The sequence below is a fragment of the Struthio camelus genome, chromosome 13 (genome assembly GCF_040807025.1).
Source record: "Struthio camelus isolate bStrCam1 chromosome 13, bStrCam1.hap1, whole genome shotgun sequence".
NCBI lineage: Eukaryota > Metazoa > Chordata > Aves > Struthioniformes > Struthionidae > Struthio > Struthio camelus.
In genome coordinates this window covers 916,573-942,085 of record NC_090954.1, presented here as the reverse complement: position 1 = coordinate 942,085, position 25,513 = coordinate 916,573, and the positions used below count along the sequence as shown (strand labels likewise).

The 25,513-nt window shown below is 42.3% G+C and overlaps 1 protein-coding gene across 5 annotated transcripts in view; it reads left to right on the top strand.

Moving 5' to 3' along the window:
* SH3RF2 (SH3 domain containing ring finger 2) overlaps positions 1-25,428 on the top strand; it is a 64,999-nt gene extending 39,571 nt beyond the window's left edge. For all 5 annotated transcript variants that reach the window (XM_009678667.2, XM_009678682.2, XM_068959692.1 and 2 more), the window contains 5 exons: positions 5,819-5,913; positions 7,563-7,733; positions 10,646-10,875; positions 15,501-15,868; positions 16,916-25,428. In XM_009678667.2, the coding sequence (XP_009676962.2) occupies positions 5,819-5,913; positions 7,563-7,733; positions 10,646-10,875; positions 15,501-15,868; positions 16,916-17,218 (1,167 nt within the window). In that variant the 3' untranslated portion in view covers positions 17,219-25,428. The remainder of the gene's footprint in view (positions 1-5,818; positions 5,914-7,562; positions 7,734-10,645; positions 10,876-15,500; positions 15,869-16,915) is intronic.
* Positions 25,429-25,513: the final 85 nt, after the last annotated feature.

Sequence of the window (25,513 nt, the reverse complement as noted above, 5' to 3'; positions counted from 1 at the left end):
CTCTTCCTTCTAGGGCCCTACCCCATGAGATTCCCGAGATTTCACCTCCTGAAAACAGCTGCACTCCTCCAATGGTACAATATGGCTAATGCCCTTCAGCTTACATAGGGCTCAATTTCAAATGTGGATGAACTGATTGCTCAGATTAGCTTTACCCCAGGATACATGTTTATGCTTTAGAAAGGATAAATCAGCAGAATAGAGTATCATGAAAATACCAAATTGAACAGTGCCATCCTTTCCTTCAAACTCTTGGGTCTAGTCTGTGAAGACAGGCCAATACACTGCTTACTCTATTCCCCCATGACAACCTGCCACCAGAACCTCTTTGACCCAGATTAGCTGTGTTGTAAGCATAAGGACAACAAAAAGAAAAGATAAGTTCATAGGCAGGAACTGGAAGAAACGTAAGAAACGCACATGGATGGCACAGGCCAGCACGTTCAGTAAGATAGACCTTCCTGTGCAGGGCTCAACAGCACCACTTGTTTTCACAGTTCTTTCAGAAAAAAATTTTGGCTGTGAAAGGTGGTAGATTGATAACCCAAGAGGACACAGCTCCCAATTCCCAGAGCTGGTACAGTGCCAGGTGTGGCAATGCTGCTTTTTCCATCTCATGCGATAGACCTCAGCCTTCCCATCTGTGAAACAGAGATAACAAAACCTCCCTGCTTCTGAGGGTTTACAGAGACTTCACTAATCTCTTAGTGTTTGCAAAGCACTTGGAGATCCTCCAAAGCAAGGCATTACAGAAGTGCAGGATATTGCTATTACATGCTTCAACCCCCTGCCTGGAGGGACCATCTCTGGAGGAAAGAGGTTTCATTGTCCTTGTTTCATTTAATCCTCTGTCTCACTACTGAAAGGGTGAATAAGAAGGCAGCTAAGGCTGGTGAAAAAAGTCCAGATTAAATTGTTTTGCTTTTGCCATTTGACAGAATTTGACTTTCAAGTGGAAGGGAAGGGTCTACCGTCCCTAGAAAATTTTCAATTTTCATTGAAAGACCTTGCACCCCAATTGCTAAATCAGTTTGCAGCCAAAAAGCAAACCATTCCCATTAAAACATGCTGTCATGCAGCTCCCAGCAGGATATAGCCCTGTGCCTTCATTTTTTGGTGTGGCAGGAATTCCCTAGGCAGATAACCTTCCCATGACATAAGTCTCCTCAGGGAAGAGGCCAATACACATTCCAGGAGATGTAGCCCAAACAGAGAGGAAAAAAGAGAGAGAAGATACTTAGACCTATATCTTCCATCGAGCACTTCAGTAGCATTTCTTAATCAAAGTATTTTGTATAATTGGATAATATACTTCAGCCTTTTAATCTTTGCATGTTTTTGGAAAAGGATTAACATTTTCCATCTCTAATAGCTCTAGTACCAGGTTTTCCAATCATTCAAACAGCTATGAAATGGTAACTGATTTTGCACTGGAAATCGAATGAAAAAATCTCCATGTCTCATTTTCTGCATCTGGGAAGTACTCATCCTCCCTCCAGCGTGTGGAGTACACTGGAGATGAAGCTGCAGAGTTTACCTGTTCCAGAGAGGTCATCCTATTTGCCTAAGTTTAAGACCTTGAAATAAACGGCTGAACTAATGAAATGACTAATCACAGCCCTCTCATTAGCCATTAGCAGTTTCCTCTATACTTTTACTCACACCCTCTAACCCCCTTTCCTAGAAAGGTTCAGAGGTACCTGAGAGCCTTTAACCTGCCCTCCTTTGCTGGCCTAGATAAATTAGCCATGATGCTCAACAAACGTTTTCTCTCAAGGCAAGCAAGCAACAGCCGTTATCTGCTAGTAGCTAGTAGAGTGCAGGCTGATTTTGCAGGATGAACTGGCACCAAGACTGTTACCAATAAGGAAAATAAGTGACACAACCTCTTAAGTTGATGGACCTTGTCCAAAGCTCATCTTTTCTCCACAAATTAAAATGAGTCCACTTTGTGCTCAGGTTTCTTCTCCTCTGCCTGGTTTACAAGCAGCCTGTGGCAGATGGGGGTCCTGAGGTGAAATTCCAATCTGGTCCACTAAAAAGGAACTGGGCCTGAGTTCCCTGCCTACAGTGTGTTCACACCGTCTGGTAACTTGTGCAAGCCCCACTCCCAATAAGCTCGTCTCCAGAAGAACTCGGGGTGGGAAGAGACCAAACAGTAATGATCGCCCCTACGGTTCTCATCAAACACAGCTAGGTCACTGCCAGTTTTCCCTCACTTCCCACACACCACACTGAGTTCTCTTAAATGGTCAGATTTAATTCCTTCATTGATACCAAGAGCAATAAAAAACAAAATGTGGTTTCAGTTACAACCACGCACCAGTGTGGCTTTAGCTAAGACAATTGCAAAGGATTAACTCAGAAATGAATATAGTCCCAAGTTTCGTTTCTTTGTAGATACTCAGTATTTGTGCCTCGCTCCTTTCTGGGGAGAACTTTGCCCATGAAGAACACTGGAAATTAAACGTTCAAAATTAAAAACCAAGTACATCAATAACCTGAAAATGTCAGGACGTACAAATGGGTCAGAAAGCAGGAAAAACTCTGGCACAGCAGAAAGAAGCTTAGTTTGTGAACAGCCGAAAATAATCAAATGATGAATCAGGTGCTCTTGTTTGCTTTCTCAAAGACAAATAGAACCAATGACACATGTGAACAGCAACACCCTGACCAGCTGCAACCAAGGAAAGTTAAAGCAATTCCTAACACATACAAATCTCAGTCTCATCTGGTCTCAGAAGCTAACAGGAAGGAAAGGTTATAGCAGTGTGGATTCACTACACTTTATTCACCTTAACCAAAAGCACTCTAAAGTAAAGAAGCTCACTGTGGTAATAAGACCAGTTTCCAGATCTCTGTTGAATAAACCTAGAGTGACTGTAACAAAGCACGCACTGACTTTTGAGGAATTCCAATGCGTGCTCTCCTCCGATAGGCTGAACAGAAGCTTTTCAATCAATAAATCTTGACATTCACTTCAAAAGAAATCAGTATCTACCTGTCTTCAGCATCTAAAAACCACTCAAAGTATACAACATAACAGGGTTTCAGTGTTGTTAACTGAGAAAGTTTTAAAACCAGAATATCAAGGGACCCAAGGCAGAGAAGAGAATGCCAGGTCTTTATTGCCTTATGGTGGCAGGAGGGTGCAAAGTTCAGTCACTAAAGATAATGGATGTGTGGGAATTCTCTGCCTTTCCCCATGCTAATTATCGAATGGTTCATGCTGGGAGAGATGTGGGCTGCTGAGCATTGCAATAGTTTAATGGCCTCACCAGCACGTGCTGGCTCAGCCCCACTGCATTCTGCAGTATCCATCTCTCACAGGACTTGTTAGATTGCCTAGGTAAAAAGACGAAAACAGTGAACAACTTCAGGTAGTTTTCAATGGCAGGGACCAGAATGAGCATACAGCTGCCCATGTCTGATGCTAAAAGCCAATTCTTTCCACTGAATGGCCTTTACACGTTGAACAGAAGCCTCACCTCTTCACAGCGCCCTTGTGGGGGCACAGCCTCTGCAAAAATCAGTGCCATGGGAGAGGGAAGAGCTGCCTGTCATGAACACTAGGTCTACCCAAAGCAAAAGGCCTCCCTTCTCATGCTGAGAGTGCAAGCCACAGAGCCAGAGCCCGGTGAACACCAAGGACAATTAAAACAAAACTCAGAACAAGAACAAGAAAAAACCCACCAGGCAAGCTCTGAAGTCACAGGTAAACAATAAGAAAGTCGGAGGGGAATACCAGGCAGAGAAAGTTAGACAGCACACACCTCTCCTCAAAAAACAGAACAAGCTGATAATGCCACACAGAATTTTTGATGAGAGGTTTGAAGTAACAGGGGAAGAAACAGCCCCAGTACACTAACGTGCTGGTATCTTACCAGGACTACAGAGAGGTTAAAAGACTTATCTTTTGACTTGCGGCCTATTTGCAACAGAGGCGAGAGCTTTTACCTACCTCAGCAGCAGATGTGGCAAGGACTTGTTCAATACACAGCTGCCAAAAATTACTTTGACAGCAGAAATGATGCTGAGGTTCCTCCTTTAAATACAAAAGACTCCTATGAGAGGAGGACAAAGTGGGCATTAGGTTGATTGGTACCTCTCCTTAGATGCAAAATGATGGTAGGGAAACAGCTACCTCAAGTCATACGCAAATGAAAGCCTCCTCTTCCCATGCTCTTGTTCCACAAGTTGTACAGCAGACAGTTATTTTCTTCTACCTCACAAGGTTTGCATTATATATATGCAAAGATTTATGGAGCTCTTCAGAAGAAGGACACCACAGACATGGTAAATAGCTTTAATAATAGTTATTAAAAGATCACTGGGGCAAGGACTGTATTATTTATGTTTTATACAATGCCCATACACCCAGCTGGAGCTAAATAAATAGCAAGTGAAATGACAACGATTATACAAGTCTCTCTCACCTGGCAGATGGACAGTCTTCTACTGGTTAGCAAGTCCGGATTTAAAATTTGTTTTTTGCCAAACTCCTTTTCCTTCCTCAAGCAGGCATTAGACATAGTAAATGAATCAAAGGTGCTCACCTTGTTCAGAGCTTATCAAAAAGGACTGATAAAATACAGAACACCAGGGGAGAGATGAATGAGTGTCTCCCCATTCAAGTGGATCTCATATTTATAAGACTAACCACGATTACAGATTTAGGGCTCAAACTTAACATTTGAAAGTCATGGCTGCTAATTTAAGTTTATCCTGTTTAATCACTGTTCTGAAAACCGCCTCAAACACAAGATTAGCTGCCTTATAAGCCTGCAGGCTGGCATCTTTCCAGCAATAGCAGAATTCCCACCCTGAAAATGTGTCCTGCTATAGCCATTCTGAGTGCAGAATTCATGCACAAACAGAAGCAAATCAAAGATGAAACTGCACTAAGAGCAGTGCACTACAAACCTAGGCAAAGCCCATTTACTTCTCTATTATAAGGACATAGGAGTGTCTGCTCGACACCTGTGTTACTTTACTGGCTTCAGTGGAACTAGTCTTCATTTTTAGTAGTGTAAGTACAGGGTGCAAGTACATCACCCACTGATGAATGATCTCAGGATGACATGGAACTCTGAGTTCCTTATTTATTTACAGAACAGGAGGAGCACAGTCAGCCCTACTAAACTCTATGCAGGAAATTGTCTCAGTGTTTAAGTAGGAGGACTCATGGTGGTCCTTCCCCTACCGCATTTTGCATTTTAAACTTTTTCATCAAATGCTCCCAATTCTTCTTTCCCCTGAAATGTCTTTGCAAATGAATCAAAGGCACTTTTACTGACCTTGTGTCAATAATAGTCCTGCTTCAAGCAAGGGATTGAACCAGATGACCCCCCAAAAGTTCCTTCCACCAGCACTTCTGTGACTTAGAGATGGATGGTGCATCTTAAGTTTCCCTTTGTTTTTATGCCTGCATCTTCACTGCTGTGACTGCACCTGACTGAGAATGACAATCAGCATTAATTGTCATGTAGTCAGGCGTTTGAAATGTAGACATTTATCTCCTACAAAACGAACTGAGATACTCATCTCATGCCATGCTCTCTATTGGAAAGATGTCAAGGGAAGCAAGTAATTGCCACTGAACAGAGTTACATTTGAAGCAGTTGCCCTCTCTAGATCTGTCATTACAAGGTATTTATCAGAGCCACAGACCAACAGAAGTCCTCTTGTTAAGAAGCTTGACCTCACTTTTTTGAGGTGTTCCTGAGGCCTGTCAAACACTATTAGTTGCTGTTCCAATGGATAACATAAGACTACGTTCAGATTAATTTTTTTTTAATTTGTTTCTTTCTTTCTGTAGGTCAGTGCATCTTACTATCCTGCACCAGGATCACTGGGGCATTCAGCAGCCATTGTCACTCTTCCCCATCTGCAGCATCACGTATCAGCTAATATGTACGTAAGGAAACTGAAACTTGTTGGTGGTGTCATGCAATTCTCAGTGCCTTACTCCTTAAATATCTCTAGGTGCTTATTTTAATTAAGACAGTAAAGCTGACTAACGTTTTGAATGATCCAATCTGATAAAACTTTCCCAAATAAGTAGAGTTAAGATTTGTAAATATATCTGGTGATTTGTGTTCCTCTAGATAAGATTCATCAGCTCGGCACTACAAGAAAGCTACCCAGTAATAACAAAATAGCAACAAGCTGCCTACATGGTCATTAGCACCTCCACGGTATCAAGCCAGACTTTTGGAAACATTAGTATACATGAGCAATATCTATAAATCTCCATTGCCCTCACAATATTTCCTATATGCATGCATTAGCATAGGTTATCCAAGACTTTCATGCATACTTATGAGTTTTCTTGTATTTAAGATTAAGACCTTAAAACAGTGAAATAATTTTCAGAATGAGGACTGTATGTTAGTGTTTACAGAATCAGCTCCCTGTTTTGTACAGCTCCTTTTTTCAGCCCTACAATATCAAACCAATCTGTGCATGTCCTACTTTTGAAGATGAATCCTGTGTGCAAAGATAAACTAGTGCAGAATTAGAACACCCCTGTACTGAAGTTTGCCTGGTCTGTGCAAGAAATAAAAGGAAAAATCATTTCCATAAAGGAAGACATTTCGAGTCAAACTTTCAAGTGATTGCTCTGAACAATAGGAAGTGAGAACAAACCTCCGTTCAAAATTATGGGATAGTCCTTGTCAGTCTGTTTTTTTGTTTTCTTCCCTTCTTTAATAATACCTGGTTTAAAGGAAGTGATATTTACTGTAGGTTCTGTAACTCATCGCCATTTAGAGCGGATCATATCCCTCATGAGAGAAAATGACAATACAATTTAAACGCATTCCACTGGAGAAAAATGAAAATTCTTTAAAGCCATCAGGACCCTACGTAAGAATAAAACCCAAGAACAAATAGAGGAGAATTTGAGAAATATGCCTTTTGTTTTGCTGTAGATTCACATATGGTTCACCGTGGAGAACAAATAATCTCACTGCCTAGACAAAATCCCAGAATAGTGACAGAGGTGTCTAGAAGGAATCTCAAGTGATCTTTCTAGTCCAATTTCCTCACTGGTCCAAAGCTGAACCATCTACATTCCCAGTCATTCCCTATTTATCTACTTACTCTTAAAGGTCCCCAGTGAGAGTGGCTAAAGTCCAGGTGTACTACATAAGGTACTACATAAGGTCAAGAACAACAACCCTCTCCTCCCTAATCCTTGCTTGTCACCCTTGGCTGGCTTGGCTGGCACTCCTGGGACAGCAACCATTGACAAGATCTGCTTTGTTCTGCATTTCTGTTGGCTTTTCTTTTATTCATATTCCCTTTGGCCTCAAGTTATAGGCAGTTTGTTCCCTGCAAGTTCTCTTCACAATAACAGCAGCACCCAAATGTTTGATGCAAGCACTGGTTGAAGAGGCTTCAGGCAAACAGCTCTCACTCACCCAAAGCCAGCAGCATTAGTTCTTCAGCACGATTAAAACCAGGAACTTCAGGATATACTTCAACAATTTTGCATAAAGGCAGTTACTTCCCTATATCCTGTGATCGCTTCCCTTCATCTCCTCCTCTCTTCTCCCCAGGTGTGTGGCTCTCCATTCCTATATGGCTCATGGACCAGATGAACTGGAGCTGCAGAAAGGAGAAGGGGTCCGTGTCTTTGGGAAATACCACGATGGCTGGCTGCGGGGAATGTCACTCGTCACAGGAAGAGTGGGGATCTTCCCTAGCAATTACGTTGCTCCCCTTTTCAGGTCTGATTTTTCTTACATGAAACGAAAGCACTTGCAGAAGGGACTGGGTTACACATGGGATGCTGGGTCTTCTCATCCCTGTGGTGAGATCACCCACAAGGGGTTCTTGACTATTAATAATGGCTATTTATCCCTCATCTGGGTGGGATGACATCTTGCAGCTCTCACTCCTTTTTATTTCCTTATGTACTGACTTGACTACACGTACTACATGGGAATTGCCTCTCCTTCCAGAAAACCTGGTATGTCCCAAAGAGAAGTCAGGCAGCTGAAGGAAGTCAGCACTGCTCCTCTCAGAAGTGGCACATGGTCCAGGTTATACAAATAGATTAAAAGTGCAGCATCAATCTTCATCTGCTTGTTTTAAGACTGGGATTTCAGAGACATCAGAAGCTTCTTCCCGGACTGCTTAATTCAGCCCAGGAGTTCAAGTAGAAACCTGTAGGTGACACAATGCAACACACTTTGTTTAGTTAGTCAGGGAGCCAGAACAAACAGTAGGGCTTGTGTGTGCTCAGATTCGCCTTTATTCATTTTGGATGACTCCAGTCTTTTTTTCTGCCAGAAGGGATCCTACAAGCTGCAGGCTCTTTTAGACTCAAAACACTATCTTTACAGCAGGCATTTAAACATTGGAAACTGTTGCTCTAACTAAATAAATATGCAATAGCAAGATAGAATGGTAACTGAAAATATACACTTTAGGAGAGTCAAAAAATGTTTTGGCCCTTAGTTCCCTTGAGAGATGCTCAGGATAGGCAGGAAAATTAAAAGAACAGATTAGAAATGTAGTGTTCTGTTTCTACAAATGGAAAGTAAGTACAAATCAAAAAGCCTCTTTCAGGATTATCATTTCATTATTTGAAGCAGAGTTTCCACTGCTGAAAACTCACTGTGATTGCTAGAGCTCCTCAGGCCTCATCCAGGGGAGGCAGTGGCGAGCACTGCAGTGGCAGGCAGCTGCGGTAAAGGCAGCCAGGGAGCTTGCTCAGAGGAACAGCTAAGACCCATGGGGATAATTTCCAAACACACCCACTTGTCTTTCAGAAGAGATCACATCAAAGCAACACAGCTCCCTCCTTGTACAGCTGGTAGGCTTGTCACTCAGCATGCTCAGGTTGCGAGCACCAAGGTGGGAGAGAAACTGTTTGGGCTGATTCAAGGAACAGAGGGATGAAATTACAGCTGTGAAAACGCAGCCTGCATATCAGTTTGCCTTTTGATGGTTCACTGACACAAGCGCTTCCCAAGGGGAATTACTGCCACCCCCATGCCATTTAACACTGGATTTGGAGGAGGATCAGTCTGTTGCACCATCCTGAGCTACAGATTGCCCTACCCTCAGCTAGCCCTACATCTAAGCATGGGACTAGTCTCGCACCAGCACTGGGAAAAGCTCCCAAGCTTAAAGCGCAGTTTACCCCCTTTCCCTCCTTGGGTTTAAAAACAGGTCAGTTTTGGTTCCCTCTCCCCCTCACTTCTCTTTCCCTGCTTATATTTTTCCCGCTAAATCGCTCAGTTCAGACCTCTAGGTCCCACTGCTGTTTTAATCCTAGCATTGCCTTCCACACACCCTCCCTGTATTCAAGAGGGTGGTGATTAGTCTTTGTCTCTCCGGCTCATTTCTTCACAATATAGCCTCTGATAACACCAAGGCCCCACCTCACCAATAAACAGAGCAAACAAATAACCAAAAGCACAGCTCAGTCACCCTAAATAGCCTCATAAAGGGCTTCAACCATAAGCACTGATTTTGGAGCTGCTATTCTATCCTCCTTAGGAAATTTCTTCATAATAAATTGATGCCAGTTATTTGATGAGTCACTACTCTGATATTAAACTATAAATCATTCTTCTACCCCCAAGAAAGGTAAAGAGAAGAGCCAGAGGAATGCCTTTCTCTTCCTTTGCAGAGCTAGCAAAGGGACTTCACCATGGCCCTCTCTTCCAAGGAATTTGGAGTTATTTGGCCAGCACACTGATGGGGAAGATTGATGGCCTTTTTGGCAATTTAATGGATTTAGGTGAAAACGTATGCATGACCCCTCTAGGGAATAAATGGGAGGATAAGGGTAATCCAAAATAGCTGCTAAGCAATAGAGAGATGCCCAAACAGCAGCTGGGAAGCTAGAGCCAGAGAACAAGGAGCACAAATAATTGCCTCAGCCTTGTCCTTGCAGACCTCTTCTCCCTCTGGGCTTTTGGATGAGAGATGCTTCTTAAGGCCTCAGCTAAAGGTACCATCCAGCACTTTCCCTAACCTTGCCCATCCCATGCAGGAAAGGGGGTAGGATACACAAGTTTGCTTTTGCCTCCAAACAAAACCAGTGTGGTGTTGTTGCATGGAAGTGTTACAGTCACCCAGAGGTGAAGTCAAAGAGGAACCATTCAGAATGTTAATGGCACTTCAAGCTCTAATAGCACCTAAGATGCTCTAAAGCATCTGTGGAAGCAGTAGCTCCTCTTCTCTACTTTTGTCTAATGACTGTAGCTTAAAAGCACTAGCATCTACATTCAGAGAATGACATTTAATATAGAGGAAGCAGGACAAATCGCAGCTTTCCATAATGTAGGGAGCATGCTTGGGCAAGTTACAGATGGAGGGCTGGCATCTGAAAGCCCTTTTTTGAAATGCCATGGTGTTGCTGTAAAGAATTCTAACTATATTTGAGAAGACTTTCTTAGCAATTGGGTGCAGAGATATGAAAGCCATTGTTATAATGGCATCGGAAACCTTCACTGGCTATAGAATTCCAAACACCTGACTTGAAGTGCAAAAGCATTTAAGACTCAGTGAACTCTCTTCATCTTGGACAAACCTTAATTTTCCTTAAAAAATTCCAAGAGTAGAGGACTTGCAGACTGCATGAACATCAGCTTATTTTCTTTTCCTTTTCAATCTCCACAAACAGGAAATCTAATCTCCCTGACTCGAAGATGCCTTCCCTGTATGCCTCATGGACATTATCGACTTCCTCGCTCTCTTCTCAGGGAAGCATCTCAGAAAATGGCCAAAGACAAAGCAGGCCTTTGAAATCAGCCTTGCTGCCCATGCCCATGACCTCGCCAGGGAGGAACACAGCTATGCTGACTACCTCAGGACAAACATCATTGCGGCGCGGACGCGGCAGCACCAGAAAGAGTAAGTGCTTAGGAAGGGTCCCTAGGAGAGAGAAGCCAGACCTGTCCATCCCAAACTGGCTGCCTGCAATTAGAACCCTCAGCCAGAAATATTACATTGCCAGGAGTATTTACAGCTTTCATGAGCGCTTCCTGCCTAGGCTTGGTTTCTGCATTCAGGATAAACACTATCAGAGAAATGAACAAAGACTAATGATTTCCCCAAGGGCGCTTACAGGATCTCATCTCACCCAGGGAGTGAGCTGGATGGAGAGGCAGGCATCTGTTACTAACATGGCCAGTTTTCCATATACAAAATGACTGGGCTGTCAATTCAACTGTCGCTCTTCATCCTTGGGAAGCAGGCTTTTGGAAAGGGCTTTTTCCAAGGAGTCATTAAAAGCACAAGGGCCGCAATGTAAAGGACAGAGAGCATTAGTTGTACCACTTGGCAGGAGCACTGCATGTGAAGCGAAATGCAAATTACTACATTAAGTGTAACAGAATGTGCCGCTGCCTCTGTGGGTTAAGCTTCCAGGCTTACAGGGGAAGACTTTAATTGTCCTGGGGGTCCCACGGGGCTGTTGCTGGCCAGAGGTCACAGCCGTGAAACGCCAGGAGAGGTTAAAGCTGCTGTGAAGGCAGAAAACACAGCGATCGGGGAAGATCCCAGAGAGATTACCCACACAGGCTGACTCTGTTACATCAGAGAGTGACATAATTTGTTTTAAGACACTGTTGCTTCTAGAAATAACTAATCACAGCTGTCTGAGGGGAGCAGCTGGTGACCATGTCCTGAACAGTCACGGGAACATGGCTCAAAACAACTGCAAGAGAGCTCTCTGTCCTACAGACCACAACATGCTCATATTCTATGCTAATGTAAGAAAGGAAAAGGCAAAACCCCAAAATCCAAGAGAGTAACACTTAATTTTTAAGCATAAAAGCAGGACACACAAACTTGTTAAAAAGAAATTAGAATAGCATTTTTAAACGATCGATTCCTTGCAGAAAACATAGAAATTGTTTAAACAGGTATTAGAAATCTGGGATAAATTTTATATATAAAAATATATATATACACACACACATTCATATGTAAAAAATACATATATATATACACACACATATATATACACACACATATCTTTTAAAACTAAAAGGATGCACCAAAAATGGTTGAACAGTAATGGAGGCTATTAGAAGGAAAAGGATCCTTATGTGGGTCCAACAAAGAAAATAAGAAAGTACAAACTTTAACATGTTAAACATGAGCTGTATTAAGGCAATATTATAAGTCTCTAAAAAGGACTTCTGCAGTGATCTTTGATAAAAACCACAATAAAGGAGAACTAGTAGACAGATACCTAAATGTTATATACCTTGGAAGGTATAGCATTTGCTTGGAGGAAAATCACTGTACTTTCAGTACGAGGAAGTTCCATATCACAAGTCCATTTCAGTTCCTTGAGTGCATAAATAGATAACTTGGTTATTATAGTGAACTCAAATTATCTAAAACTTCCCTTAAACAGTTTTGCAGAAGTTAAGCTTGTATGGAATACAAGGGAAAGCCTGTTGATAGACTGATGACTGGTTAGAAGATGCAAAACAATGGGTAAGAACAACGGTTACATTTCCAAAGGACAAGGTTACCGGTATGGATGCAAAGAATACATACTAGAACTCATACTGCTCAATTTACTCACAAATGATCTAAAATCAGGCATGAGGAACTAAGAGGCAAAGTTTGCTGCTTGTTTCAGGATTGTCCAACACAAATCTACAGCTGGCTGCAAAGAGCTGCATGATAATTTCACAGCACCAAGCAACAGGGAGATAAAACAGTAGCCAAAATGTCAATACACAAATACGGGGAGAAATAAGCCCTAATTATACATAGACAACATTAGACTCAAGATTTGCTTTTGTCACTCTAAAGAGAGGCTTTGGAATTGTCATGACAATTCATTGGGACTCCAATTCCATGCTCAGAAGCAATTAAGAAAGGTAATTTAAAATATTAGGAAAGGAACTGAGAAAAAAACAGGAAAAACTTAGCTATGCCTCTGTAGGAGTCCTGGTAAATTTGCATCTTGAATACTTCACACATTTCTGGTAACTCAGAAAGAATATAGTAAAATTAGAAAAAGCACACAGAAGGATGATCAAGAGAATGGAATAATTTCTATTTTAGGAGCAAAATTTTCCATCTTGGAAATGTCTGAGATGCATAAAATCATGAATAGCATGAAGGCGAGACAGGATACTTCACAAAAAAAATGAAGCAGGAGGCACACAGTAGAATTATGGAGTCAAAAGCCTTGATAGCAGAGAGCTAAAGGAAAAGAATACTCCATACATAGCCTATTTTTTGTCCTCCTCATCCCCAAAGAGCCAACACGCGCTTCTCTTGGAGGCAGTCCTTCAGCTCAGCTGAAATCCCATCCTTGTGTCCCCAGGCTCTGAGCTGCAACTGCAGCAGAGGTGAATTTACCTCCAGAACGCAGGGCTTCCGTTCTTCAGAGTGCCTTGGCCTGTTATTCTGTATCCCTGAAAGAATTACAGGTAAAACGTGGTGAATACAAGTGTTGTGGCACTGGATATTACTTCTTACTGCTTATCTTCAGAAGCCGTTTTCTGAAGGAAAGTACTTTGCATAGCTTTCATCATTCAGACCTCGTGTTCTAATCAGCTGCTTTCTGAAGCAGAAATAGCTGCAATTCACCAGAGCTATCAACATACTGAGGTGCTTAAGTTAATACAAGGCATGTTTATTGCACTACTTTAGCTCTCAGCACTGAAATAGCCAAGCACAACAGAAATACTAATAAACTCATTTGCATATACTCAGGGCTGTAGGAGATATCCCTCCCAAAGATGGGGAGCAAAAACAGAAAGCCTTAATGAATCTCTATTGTGAGGCTGGCCCAGGGGTCCTGACACCAGTTTTTCCTCAGCTGTGGTTACTTCGGTAATTCCAAATTCTTGACTTGACACAAGAAGACTCTTTGTAAAGGTTTATGCAGAGCTCAGTCGGTTACATTCTTTCCAGTGAGGTTTGCAAGGCTTATTTTCAGATCATACATGCTGCTTTGGAATAATTTTCCAAGAATATTTAAGCAGCTAAGTGGCATACTCTTTAATACTTGCAGTAAGAGCTGCTGCTGGAGATATGCAGTGCCATTGGTGGGGGGGGTGAGGCTCATTTCCAAAGGCCATTGTCAGTGTTTTTAGACTCAAAATTGGATTTACCTTAAAAGTTGTTTCACTTTAAAAGATTCATTTCCCTGTGTGGATCTATTTAAAAAACAACAGCAACAACAACAACAAAAATCAATCTTGTGAACAGCAAGAAACTACACAAGAAAAGTGTGCACCTTCCAGCCTTGTTGCTTGTAAAGTATGTATCAGATGGAACAGTCAAATTAGAAACAACAAACAGTACCAAACTGAGAAGACTGCTGGGAAGGATCAGGTGCAAGGGCTCAGTTATTACGCATCTGGCAAGAAAACATTAGAGAAGGGCAGAAAGCACCTATGAACACCATGAGGACTGAGAACACGCCATACCTTATTGGAGGCCTTTAGCACCTCACAAAATCAGGTATTCCCAAATTAGGGATCTGCTTGGGCACAGAATTACTAGGAGAAGTGATTTCTGTCCCCCCATCAACATCAGCACATGCTAGTGGCACAAATACTCATGCATCGTCTACCACAGCTACCCACCTCTGCAGCCTCCCTCGCCCTTTTTACTGGGTTACATCTGATCCTACCCACATATTGCGGTGCCTTCCATGCAGCAGCCACTCCTATACCAGTGCATCCTTGCCTTCTCCCATCAGGGACAAGGCTCAGCCAGTGGAGTGTCAATGCCATGACTCATTGACTCAAGAGTCAGGTAGGAAAATCCAATATTGCCATGCTGTGACAGCGCAACCTAGTGTTCAGCATTAACGCATTTCAGTGTTTGCAGTTCTGCAGTGTATTTGCAGTCCAGAAGTCAAGGCAAACTCAAACTAAATCTGTCCTACATAAGACAGGAGAATTATGAATTTCTTAGGCCTCAGTCATTTTGGGGGACTACTCCACCTACAGAAAAAGGTCCTCAGAGTACAGCAGCAAGGCAGGCAAACAGCTGTAAGAAAAAAGAATAGGCAGTAAATTGAAGACATCCAAACAGTTTACCATCAGGCACTTGCAGCTGAGAGATGTTCATTCCATCTCCATCTCCCCTTGGCTAAAATATGATAACACAACTAACCTGGTACAACAAATTAGCAGGAAGCAGATTGAGCCACAGTGGTAGCTGTTGTGCCAATACAGAGGGGTGGAAAATTTAAGCTTATCAGCCTCGTCAATTTTCAGCAGAGCAACAGTCTGTTAGGAGAGGGCTACGGAGACAGAACACGTTACTGCACGCCTATTCCTTGTGCCTCAGCAATGGGCTGTCGGCAAGACCTCGGGAACTCCGGCCCAAGAACAGACAGTGAATCTGATAGCATCCACTGCAAACAGGTGCTAACACATAAATATAAACTGCTGTTCGTTTCTGCATCGTTGCTTCAATTATATCCTCTTCCTTTTGGGATCTACTGAATTTCTGTTAACTTTTATCTTCTTCAAACTGATCTTATTCCCCAGATGGATCTCTGCAGAGGCCTGGACAGCCAGGAACCCCTATTCATGTTGCCGGTTCTCTCAGGCGTCTTCCTGCCACTGCATTGCGACCTCAGCAATTTCAGCTTTATCAGCACATCAGCCCTCAGCCGCACAACATCCCTTCAGGTGCTGCCATGACTGATGTAGGAACAAGGCCAAACTTGTCCCATGATGCTTCACCAGCACCTGTGGTCAGAGGAGGGGAAAGCAAAACTCCTTCTGTATGTAGTTCAGTGATCCTGGATGCCAAAGATCCTCCAGCAAAAAGTGAGACTGCTCCAAAGCCACCTGCATCAGCGCCACCATCCATCCTAGTGAAACCAGACACTTCCCGGAACAGCACTGAAAAGGTATGGCCAGACGTTACCCGCTACCTTCAGAATATCCTCCCAGTCCTTTTGGGACTGACATTCAGTGTCAGCTCAGTACTGACCAAGGGCCAAGTTTCCAGAGGGCTTTGCTCAGTTTTCACTAGGCTTTCTTCTGATAATGGGATAGCTGGATTGGTACCTGCATTAAGAAATCAGATTTGTGTATTGCTCAGTCTGCTGTTCGAATTAAACCCTTTGGAGAGGCGAGATGCTGCACAATTCCTTTCAGTATAATCTGATGTTCAGTCATGACTGCACCTTGAGACTTTTTCCGAATTTTTAAATCAAGTAAGAATCCCACTGAGATCCTTAAGAGATTCGGTAGCAAATGTCTCAGAAATGGGTGCTAGAGCTTATACTAGACTGGTCCCTACAGAGATTCAGTGCGCCCCCCCAGCTCCTTTCACTTCCATACTTCAAATAGCTTTGGATGAGCTGTTTGGAACAGAGATTTCCTTTCCTACTAGCAACAAGGGTGAAATTTCCAGAATGATTTTATACCATCTGTGAAACTGCCCTAGTGACAACTTTCCCTTCCTGTAGCACCCAAAGAGCAAATAACTCCATGAGTATCTCAAAGTAAAAACAAGCTTGGAGCTTCTACCAAGAACATTAGCTAGAGACAAACCCTTGTACATGCTCTCTGTAAAGGGCACAGCAGGAGAGAGGCCACACTTTCTCCTCCGTTTCACAGTAACAAGTGTTCTCCCCCTTCATTTCCTTGCACTAATTTCAGTGATAGCTGTTCAGACTGGCTTTCATAGGTCTTTGTAATACCCTGCTGTAATTAGTGATTATGCTACTATGCAAAGCTGTGTAATTTCCTGATGTTTTCTTCCATGTACCATAAGTTGCACATCACATCAGGCAGATGGACACACTGCTTCTTCACAGACATCTGTCCCTGGGAACAAACCAGCCTTTTCCTGTAGAAGCACAACATCCTGGTTCTGTAGAGCAGATTAAGCAAAAATTAAGGGTCATTCTGTTTTCCCAGTGTCATTCCGGGTCCTGTTCTCATTCCAGCAAGTGAAAACAGTGAGGTTCCAGAACTACAGCCCTCCACCATCCAAGAGGCACAGCCTGCAGCCATCCCCGAGCCTGCCACGTGGCAAAATGGAGCAGGGAGCTGCAGCGGATGCTCTCTTGTCAGAAGCAAACCTGATGGGCACTGAACTGACGGTACTGTACTCACCCAGGATCAGCTCCAGTCCTGTGCACCAGCGAAGGGTATCGCACCCAAAGGCATCATCGCTGGACCTTTCTGGCCAGGCAGGACAGCTGACCTTCCCTATCAAAAAGAACTACAGCAGCATTTCTGCAAACTGACAGGCTAATTCCCTCTACCTGCTTTTCCTTCACAAATGTGCTTCTCTCCTCTGTTCTGTGAGGGGTGAGCATCCTTTGGACTCCACACCAGCCTGCCACCTCCACCCCTTTCCCTCTCCCAAGGCTAGAGTCAGATACTCCCCGTTTCCCTGTGCCTCTATGTGCCACACTGCCAGGCACCCTCGGGATCCACAAGTTTGAGGTTTTCGGAGAACTTGGGGAGCTCCTGAGGAAGCAGGATGGGACAACATCTATCATTGTATAGGAGAGTCCTATTTCTGAGGTATACTTCAAACTACACCTTCACAACCAGTCAATGCATCAAATACCCATGCCATGCTGAGCGATTCTAGAGGAACCCCCATTGCTACACAGGTTACTGCAAACACCACAGAGAAACATGAAGTTGTGTTTGTGGCATCCACAAAATGGATGTTATTTGGTGTCATATAAGGCTGCTTGTAAGATAATTGGAGAAGGAGTGGGAGAGGGAAGAAAGGGTGCAGGTATCAGAAGTAGTTAAACTTGCTTTGATCTCCTGGCTACTACGGGAAAGCTCACTGAGATCAAAACACTGCTACATTACCTTCCTACTTCTGCAGGGTAAAGAAATTATAAATCATAGATCAGTCAGTTCCTGGCTGAATGCTCAAGCTCCCTTTTGAGGGGTTTTCACTTCAGATTTTTTTTGTTAGGGTTTTTTTGGTTGCTTGCTTGCTTGCTTTTCTGTTTGGTTTTAGTCCATGAGTTTTAACTTAGAATATAGTTTAAAAGGTGATTTGGAGAGGAAAGGGACAATAGAAAGGGATTAAAACATTATGACAGTCATTCAGATTTTACAGACAGATGTATTGGATCTTGCGTCTCATGGTTGGCCGGTTTCCTCTAATTACCTGACAGCTACTTCCTAGCAGTCCATCAGTTCAGTCCAGTGCTTCTTTTTTCACCACCCAGCCATTTAGATATTGCTTTTATAAATATCCTAAATGGAATTTATGGGTCTATGTCTACATTAAGATGCATGAAACATTGTCTAAACAATAGCAGAAATCAGCGTTTGCCATACCATAGACCATCCTTCTGACACAGCAGCCCCAACTCTAGTTTTTAGCTGACCTCTATTTCAGATGTTCTCCTATGAAACCACCAAAAAATAAGAAGAATTGGAGAGCTGTACCCAGCCCGCCAACTGTGACTGCTATTCAGCAAACTGGTGCACAACAGGTTTTGTTTTTTGCACTTTCTTTTTATTGGTGGTTTAGAGACCACCAATTCCCATCCTAGCCACAAAAAACAAACATTAGATCTCCTAACAACGGTTGTTGTGCTTCTTCCAGAACTGCTATAAAATAACATCCTTGGTTAATTGCATCCAAAACCCATGAAATTAATTCCATTGGTCAACAGAAACTCTCTGAGGCACTGGCACAGTCTCTGAGAAGGAAGTTTTCTTTTGGAATTAAGAAAATGGAACGGATAAAAACATTTATTAGCCTACAGCACTAATTCTTTTACCTTTTCAGACTATTCTTCTTTTTGTGAAGCTGGCTTCTGCCTGACCCCACAAAAAAGGGGATTTTTCAATAGCACAGAAACAAGTGGTAAACAAGTAAGTTCTTCACGTTGAGCTGTCTTGCACTATTTAAGCTACTGAAGAAAGATTCTGTGAAATTAAAAATGTGCACTTTGCCCAGCTATAAAAAATGGTGCAAGTTGCAAATAAAAAGATAAACATGGCTCTCGATGCCACTCCAATGACAATCAAACATTTCAGAGAAAATATGCCTGTTCTTTGCTAAAGATTCCTCTCATTTCCTTAAAACTAAACCAGAAAGCCTCATAAACTGGCTCTATAGCCAGGATCAACTTCACTTCTCCCAAATGCATTCAGATTTCCAGGATCAGCTCATTTTGTAATTTACAGTGTTAGTTTAGAGGCAAAGGAAGGGGTGCCTGCTCATGCCTGGCTCCAGATGATCATTTACTGCATACTAATGAAAGGATAGATTGCTTGGTGTGACCTAATCTGTAATCTGCTGAAGTAGTAACTAATGGATTTCAATAGCTGACCTCCCAGGAGACTCACTGAAGACAGTGGCATGGGACATTGAAGCTACACATGAGAATTAATTCCGCAGACAGAAGCGCTGGTAAAGAAGAGGGCACAATAGAAAGCACGAAGCAGAGCTGAATATAGAAAAGGGATAGCGTATGTAGAGAAGCAAGGGGAACTTTTGTATTTTACTGCCTCAACAAAAAAAAAAAAACCTCATCTCATAATAATATGACAGTCAAAGTCTAATGTGACTACCTTGATTATACTATTTCTTGAGCCAAAGTTGAAGCTGCTGTGAACCATATCTGGCCACAAGCCTGACAGCAAACACCATAAGCATTGCACTGAGCTCTGACTAGCCACCTGCTTTTGCTGACTGAGGCTCTGGAGGGAAGGTGGCAAACACCTTTTTGGATGCTGTCCTCCCTTTGGGCCATAGCTATCCAAAACACCGAGTGATTCCCTGCAGGAATCACTTCAGGGCATCTGTGCAGAGCCTCCCCTTAAGCCCTACTCAGAGGCCACGTCCTCCAGAGCTGAAGACCGCCTCAGCTCCTCGAGTGCGAACCAGAGCTGGGGGTAGGGTGGAATATGGCTTTATTGAGAGTGGTGAAGAGGGTGGGGAACCAGTGTTTTTTGCTCCCAGGGGCACAGCCTGTTTCTGAACCTGGACGGACAGATTGACTTCCTGCATACAGACTCTGGCTGATACTATTTCCTGAACTTTTACACTTTAAAAAGAGCAGGCAGGTCTGAGCCGATCTGTTCCAACAAGAGCTCAGTATCCCTCAAGAGCCAGGAATGAGATGACGAACAGGGAAGAATGCAGCAGCTTTGATAAAAGATCTTCACTTGTTATTAGCAATTAACCCTGCCCTGGGTAGACCCTGGTGCCTGTTTCATCAGGACCTCAAAGAGAGTACCCCTTGAGACCAGAGGAGAACACATCAATAACTGCTGAAGCTCAGGAGGGAGTTCAGGGCAATCTGCATGCAAAGAGGTATTTAAAGATGAGGAACAAAAAGGAGACAACATACTGTAATTCACTGGGGGCTTCAGACAGAAAAACATATTGAAGTAAAGTCACCTTGTAAATTTAATCCACAAGTGGGGCAAATTTTCCCACACAAGGCAGGCATGTTAGACAAGGCAATGATGAAGAATTTGAAGTTCAGCCTGGGGATGCAAAATGAAGCACTTGGAAACCAATCTATAGAACTGACTGCAGCTCTATTTCTCATGCCTCAGTCCTGCCACCCAAGCCCACATATGAGGAAACAGGTACAGCAACATGTTCTGTAGCCTCGTTTGTCAGATGCACTAAGCCTCAATGGATACCAAGAGCATCAGCAAAATCTAAAGCATGCCTTAAGATTCAATAAGCTGTAAAGTCTTTCCGCACGTCTGGGCTCACAATCGCCAGATCCAGCTCATAATGTTGTCAGTTCTGAATACTGCTCTTCATGGAATGAAACAATCTCCTTTTCCTCTTACACGAGGATAAACAGCAATAAGGTTTTGTAGCCCCCATACACACAGAGGAACTTGTAAAACTGTTCAGACTATTACATAGTACTGAAGACTTAACACAAAGACGCCAGAAAGCGCCACAGGTCTCATCTGGACTTGGCCCTTAACCCACTGTATTATGATGAGTGACAGCATCAGGTTGATCAGGAAAGAAAAAAGCTCTTACATATGTGCACACACACACATTCAGTCATGAGCAATGACAGGAAAATACTGACAGTGAAATTGGTACTTTGGTAAAATAGCGAGAAGCTATTTTGGGACAGATCTCTCAGTTTCTTTCATAGAATATTTCAGTGCTTTGATGCTATGGTGATAAATGCCCTAAATATATCCAAAATACATAGGGAGACAGAGCTCAAAACAGGACATATTTTAAAGCAACAGATCTAATGAGCATCTTGTTCCCATTGTCCAGCCCCTCCTAGCTGTAAATACACCTACTTGTTTAATATTGCAGTCCACTGTGCAAAATGGTTGAAGTATTACTAAGCTTCTCTCCTTGCTCCTAGGATATAGCATCTTTACTGTTGTTACTTCACCAAGAGACATGTCAAGGAAAAGGGACTAGAATTCACATCTTTTATCCAAAAATCCAAGCTAAAGATGACTCTCTCGTAGGAGCTAACCTGGGGTTTGGTTATGAGCTCTGAGCGAGGAATGCCAGACAAGTGGTTCTCATCCATGAAGTGAAGCCAATCATGTCAGGGAAAACATCAACTGGATCTACAGTGGAACAATTTTCTAAGTGCACCAGAACAAAAGTGACCCTATTCCAGAACAATTACTCTAATCACCTTTATTGGAACATCCATGCACAGAGTTCTTCTACCATAAACAAACATAGCATTTTCTTGGTTCAGCTCTTCTGCTCTGCACTTTGCATGAGCAACAGCTGACCTGAATCCCTTTTCACCTCTGGCTGTTCTCATCCAATTCTCTCTTCCCCTTTCTATCCCCCTCCTCCCCCCCCCCCTTTTTTTTTTTATGGGTAGCGATGAAAAGGGAGACATCACATGCTGAAAGGAGGCTGGTAGCTTTACATGAAGGTGGGCGAGCTCTTCAAGGGTTTCTGTTCTCTTTCTATAAATTTTTAACTACTCTCCTCTCTTCTCATCCCCCAGACTCTCTTCAGCCCAATTTCCCCAGAGAAGAGAGGTTAGACATCAGTATTGTGACCCTATTCTGTCATTCCTGAGTTAGCTAGAAAAGCTCACCAGGGGCAAGACAATCCACGCCCTCCCCAGGAATGTGTCATCTCTGTAGTTCTGTTCAGGTCTTGATGGTCTAGAGGGAGCACTCTGGCCCTGCTTGCTAAATTGCTAAGTCCACAGTCTTCTGTTTTAGCCACAAATTATCACATGAAGTACAGAGTGCAAAGAAGATAACATTAGGAGAGGCAAAATACAACTGCAGATGTACTGCGGTGTAATGTATTTGTATAATGAAAATATATTGTTCTCTGCCTACCAAGCTGAATGTAAAAGAGAAGGCTGATCACAGAGGCTCTGACCATCCATAGAGTGTCTTGTCTGCCTGCACAGCACAGGAAAGGAGCCCAGGAAAAGCAAATAAAAGTAGTGCACTGGGACAGAGAGACCATTAATGAACCTCTCTCAGTTCTTGAATAGGTCTTCTTTTCCATCTGCTCGTTTTTTATGATTAGTTAATGAATTGGAGCCCAAAGCAGATCATTCATCAGCTCTTCCTTAATTGCCTGCCTAGCCTTGCAGGAACCTGGAAATTCTTCAGTAAGTAACCTACCCCCATGAGCTTGAACTGCAGCCATGTTTCCTGATGAACTGCGAATAAACAAGGCAGAAATAAGAAAACATATTTAATGAATTATTTCCACATATTTCATGCAAAGGATGCATCTGTACCCTAGCCAAAAGCAACTGGTCTCAGATACAGAGGGAGAATCAGAGCAGCCTCACAATCCATTCAAGAAGTGGACAGCTGGGGCCCAAAATGACCTCTTCCACCCTTTTCCGTGGGAGAGGCAATATTCAATACATTCAAATATTCAGTATATACAACTAATCATAATGTTCTGTCTCAGAAGAGAATTCTGCAAGGCTACTTCAGACAGAACCTGTCTGTTCTCCTGGGAGCTCAAGAACCAGGACCTGGCGGCTTAGGGTCAATTAAAGTGTCCATCAGGATCACTATCTGCTCTGTGATGAAGAAGGTCCAATTCTCCCTTGGTCAGATGGCATGAGTCATATAAGAGGATGCAGGCAAAATATTTAGGGTCACGTCTTGTTGGGTACTGAGAAATGCTAGCGAGGTGCTACCAGAAACTTACTTCATTGACTTCAGCAGGAGGACACTGAGGCTTCGCACGCTAGGATTACATTGACATCACACAAGCACTGCCACCTCAAAACGCTCAAAAACATGGTGAGCTCCACAGGTAGCTTGATAACAATGAAATAAACCCTACTGGCTTGTGATTTTTGTCTTCCACTTGCTGAGCTTTTGAGAATTATAATAATTTCAAGAGGTTCCTCCTCCCCCTTTTTCCTCTTTTTTTTTCTTTAATGGAAGTTAAAAGAGGTTTTTGTTTTGTTTTTTATACAATCACATGATGCCAAGAACTTGAGACTCGGGGAAGAACCTTGCCTGACAATATGTGGGACACCGGATACTTACCTTTTACTCTCTCACAACCACCCTATTCTCCCTTTGGTATCTTGTAACTGAACACAGAAACTAACATTTAGGAAGACAACACCTAAAAGAAACTATGTGGCTTGAGAATTAGACGGAGCAGTGCTCATGTCTTACGATAGGCAGGGTTTTGTTCCAAACACAACAGGATTTTAGAGGAAGTCTAGTGGTTTCCAGTGCTGTTCAGAACAAATCAGAAAGAGCCTTTCTTGGTATCTTGAGAAGCAGGTGGAAGCTTACATATCATTTCTCTTTGCTTACTTTGTTCTGCCATTAGCAGATAGATAGCCTTGGACAGACCACTCTGTTATGCATCATGACTAAATGATATGCAATGCATGTTTTCTCTCCTGCTTCAAGTACTTTGCCCTGAATCAGAAAGGCCATTTTTAAAACTAACATTAGGAAAAACAATTAGGCTGTGTTGCATTTAGACTTCTAATCCATGATATAGTCCTAGTTACCGGGTGTTTTAATGAGCACTTATTTCTAAATGTTTTATTTCCTGGCTTGATCCTCTTTAATTTTTCACATGTCACAAAGCAAAACAAAAACAGTTAAAACGCCAAGTATCTCATCTAAATGCACAAAACCCAACAAATTAGCTTAAGAGATAAAAATCTGAGAGAATAAATAGTCTTTTGTAGAGCCATCACTCATTGCTTTCCTTCCCTCTGGCCCTTTCAGTATGGAACAAGCAAGGTTTGCCATACGGAAGTCACCACAAACTGCAGATGCCACCAAATTGTTCTCTAAACTACAACACAGTCCCAAATTCTGGAAGGATGTCTTCATATCTCCCTTTCCCTTCTTCTGCACCTAGTTCTGGGAATGAGAAATTCAATGTTTTGCCCCGCTGGGAGCAAAACTTTGACCCCCAAATTTTTAAGCTGGAAATACTAGAGCAGCCCAGAAATCAGTGAGCTCATATGTACATTTATAAAGATTTTTAGAATGTTTATCCACTGCCCAATAGAGTTATTGCAATTAATTTGTGCAACTACATATTTTAAAAGTAATAATAGCTGCAGACTTTTTAAGTTTTTCAGTTTTTTTGCCTTAAGTCTCAATATCTCACCTGTTTTAAAAGTAACATTTCAAAATACTCAGAAAAATCAGCAGTTAGAAACCAAAGTGAAGAGGTAAAGACTTACCAAAAAGCTTCAGTGGAAGCTTGCATAAATTATCACTTTCTGTAATTGTACCTGTTTCAAATGGAAAGTTGTAAAGAGATCAGAAACCATTATTTGAAACCTAGAAACCTAGAAACCTTCCCTCTGGCCCCTTCAGTATGAACAAGCAAGGTTTGCCATACGGAAGTCACCACAAACTGCAGATGCCACCAAATTGTTCTCTAAACTACAACACAGTCCCAAATTCTGGAAGGATGTCTTCATATCTCCCTTTCCCTTCTTCTGCACCTAGTTCTGGGAATGAGAAATTCAATGTTTTGCCCCGCTGGGAGCAAGAAACCTAGAAACGGTCACACTGGTGAAGACTATACATTTAATAAAAGCAGATAAAAGTTTTATTTATATCAAAGTTCCAACTTAAATACAGTTTAAAGACATTAGGAATCACTAGATACGTAACTTACCTTGATCACCTGCACGACAGACCACTAAATTTTGTCATCTTCTTTTTGCATTACACCCAGGAAACATTAATATGAAATGTTACAAACATCATTATGAAGGGAGAAAACAAAAATGACTTATGTGCATATGTTTAGAAACAGTAGAATATATAATCTCCCCTTATTTAGTGATGGGTAGGAAGAATAAACAGAATATATACATTTGGTTTATTGTTCAAAGATACCTGTACAAATTCAGTTATGCTTAATATTTTTTCCATGATGTGAAGCTCATTTTCTTTAAAAAGGTGGGTTTTTTTTTTTCCAATTTAACATGCTATTAGGGAGAAAAAGTCAATAAACAAAAAAATTTCATTTTCTGTTTTGTATTAGTCAGCAAGATATTTATTTTGTATTACCATAATTGAACAGCAAAGGTTTAACATTTTAAGTTTTCAGA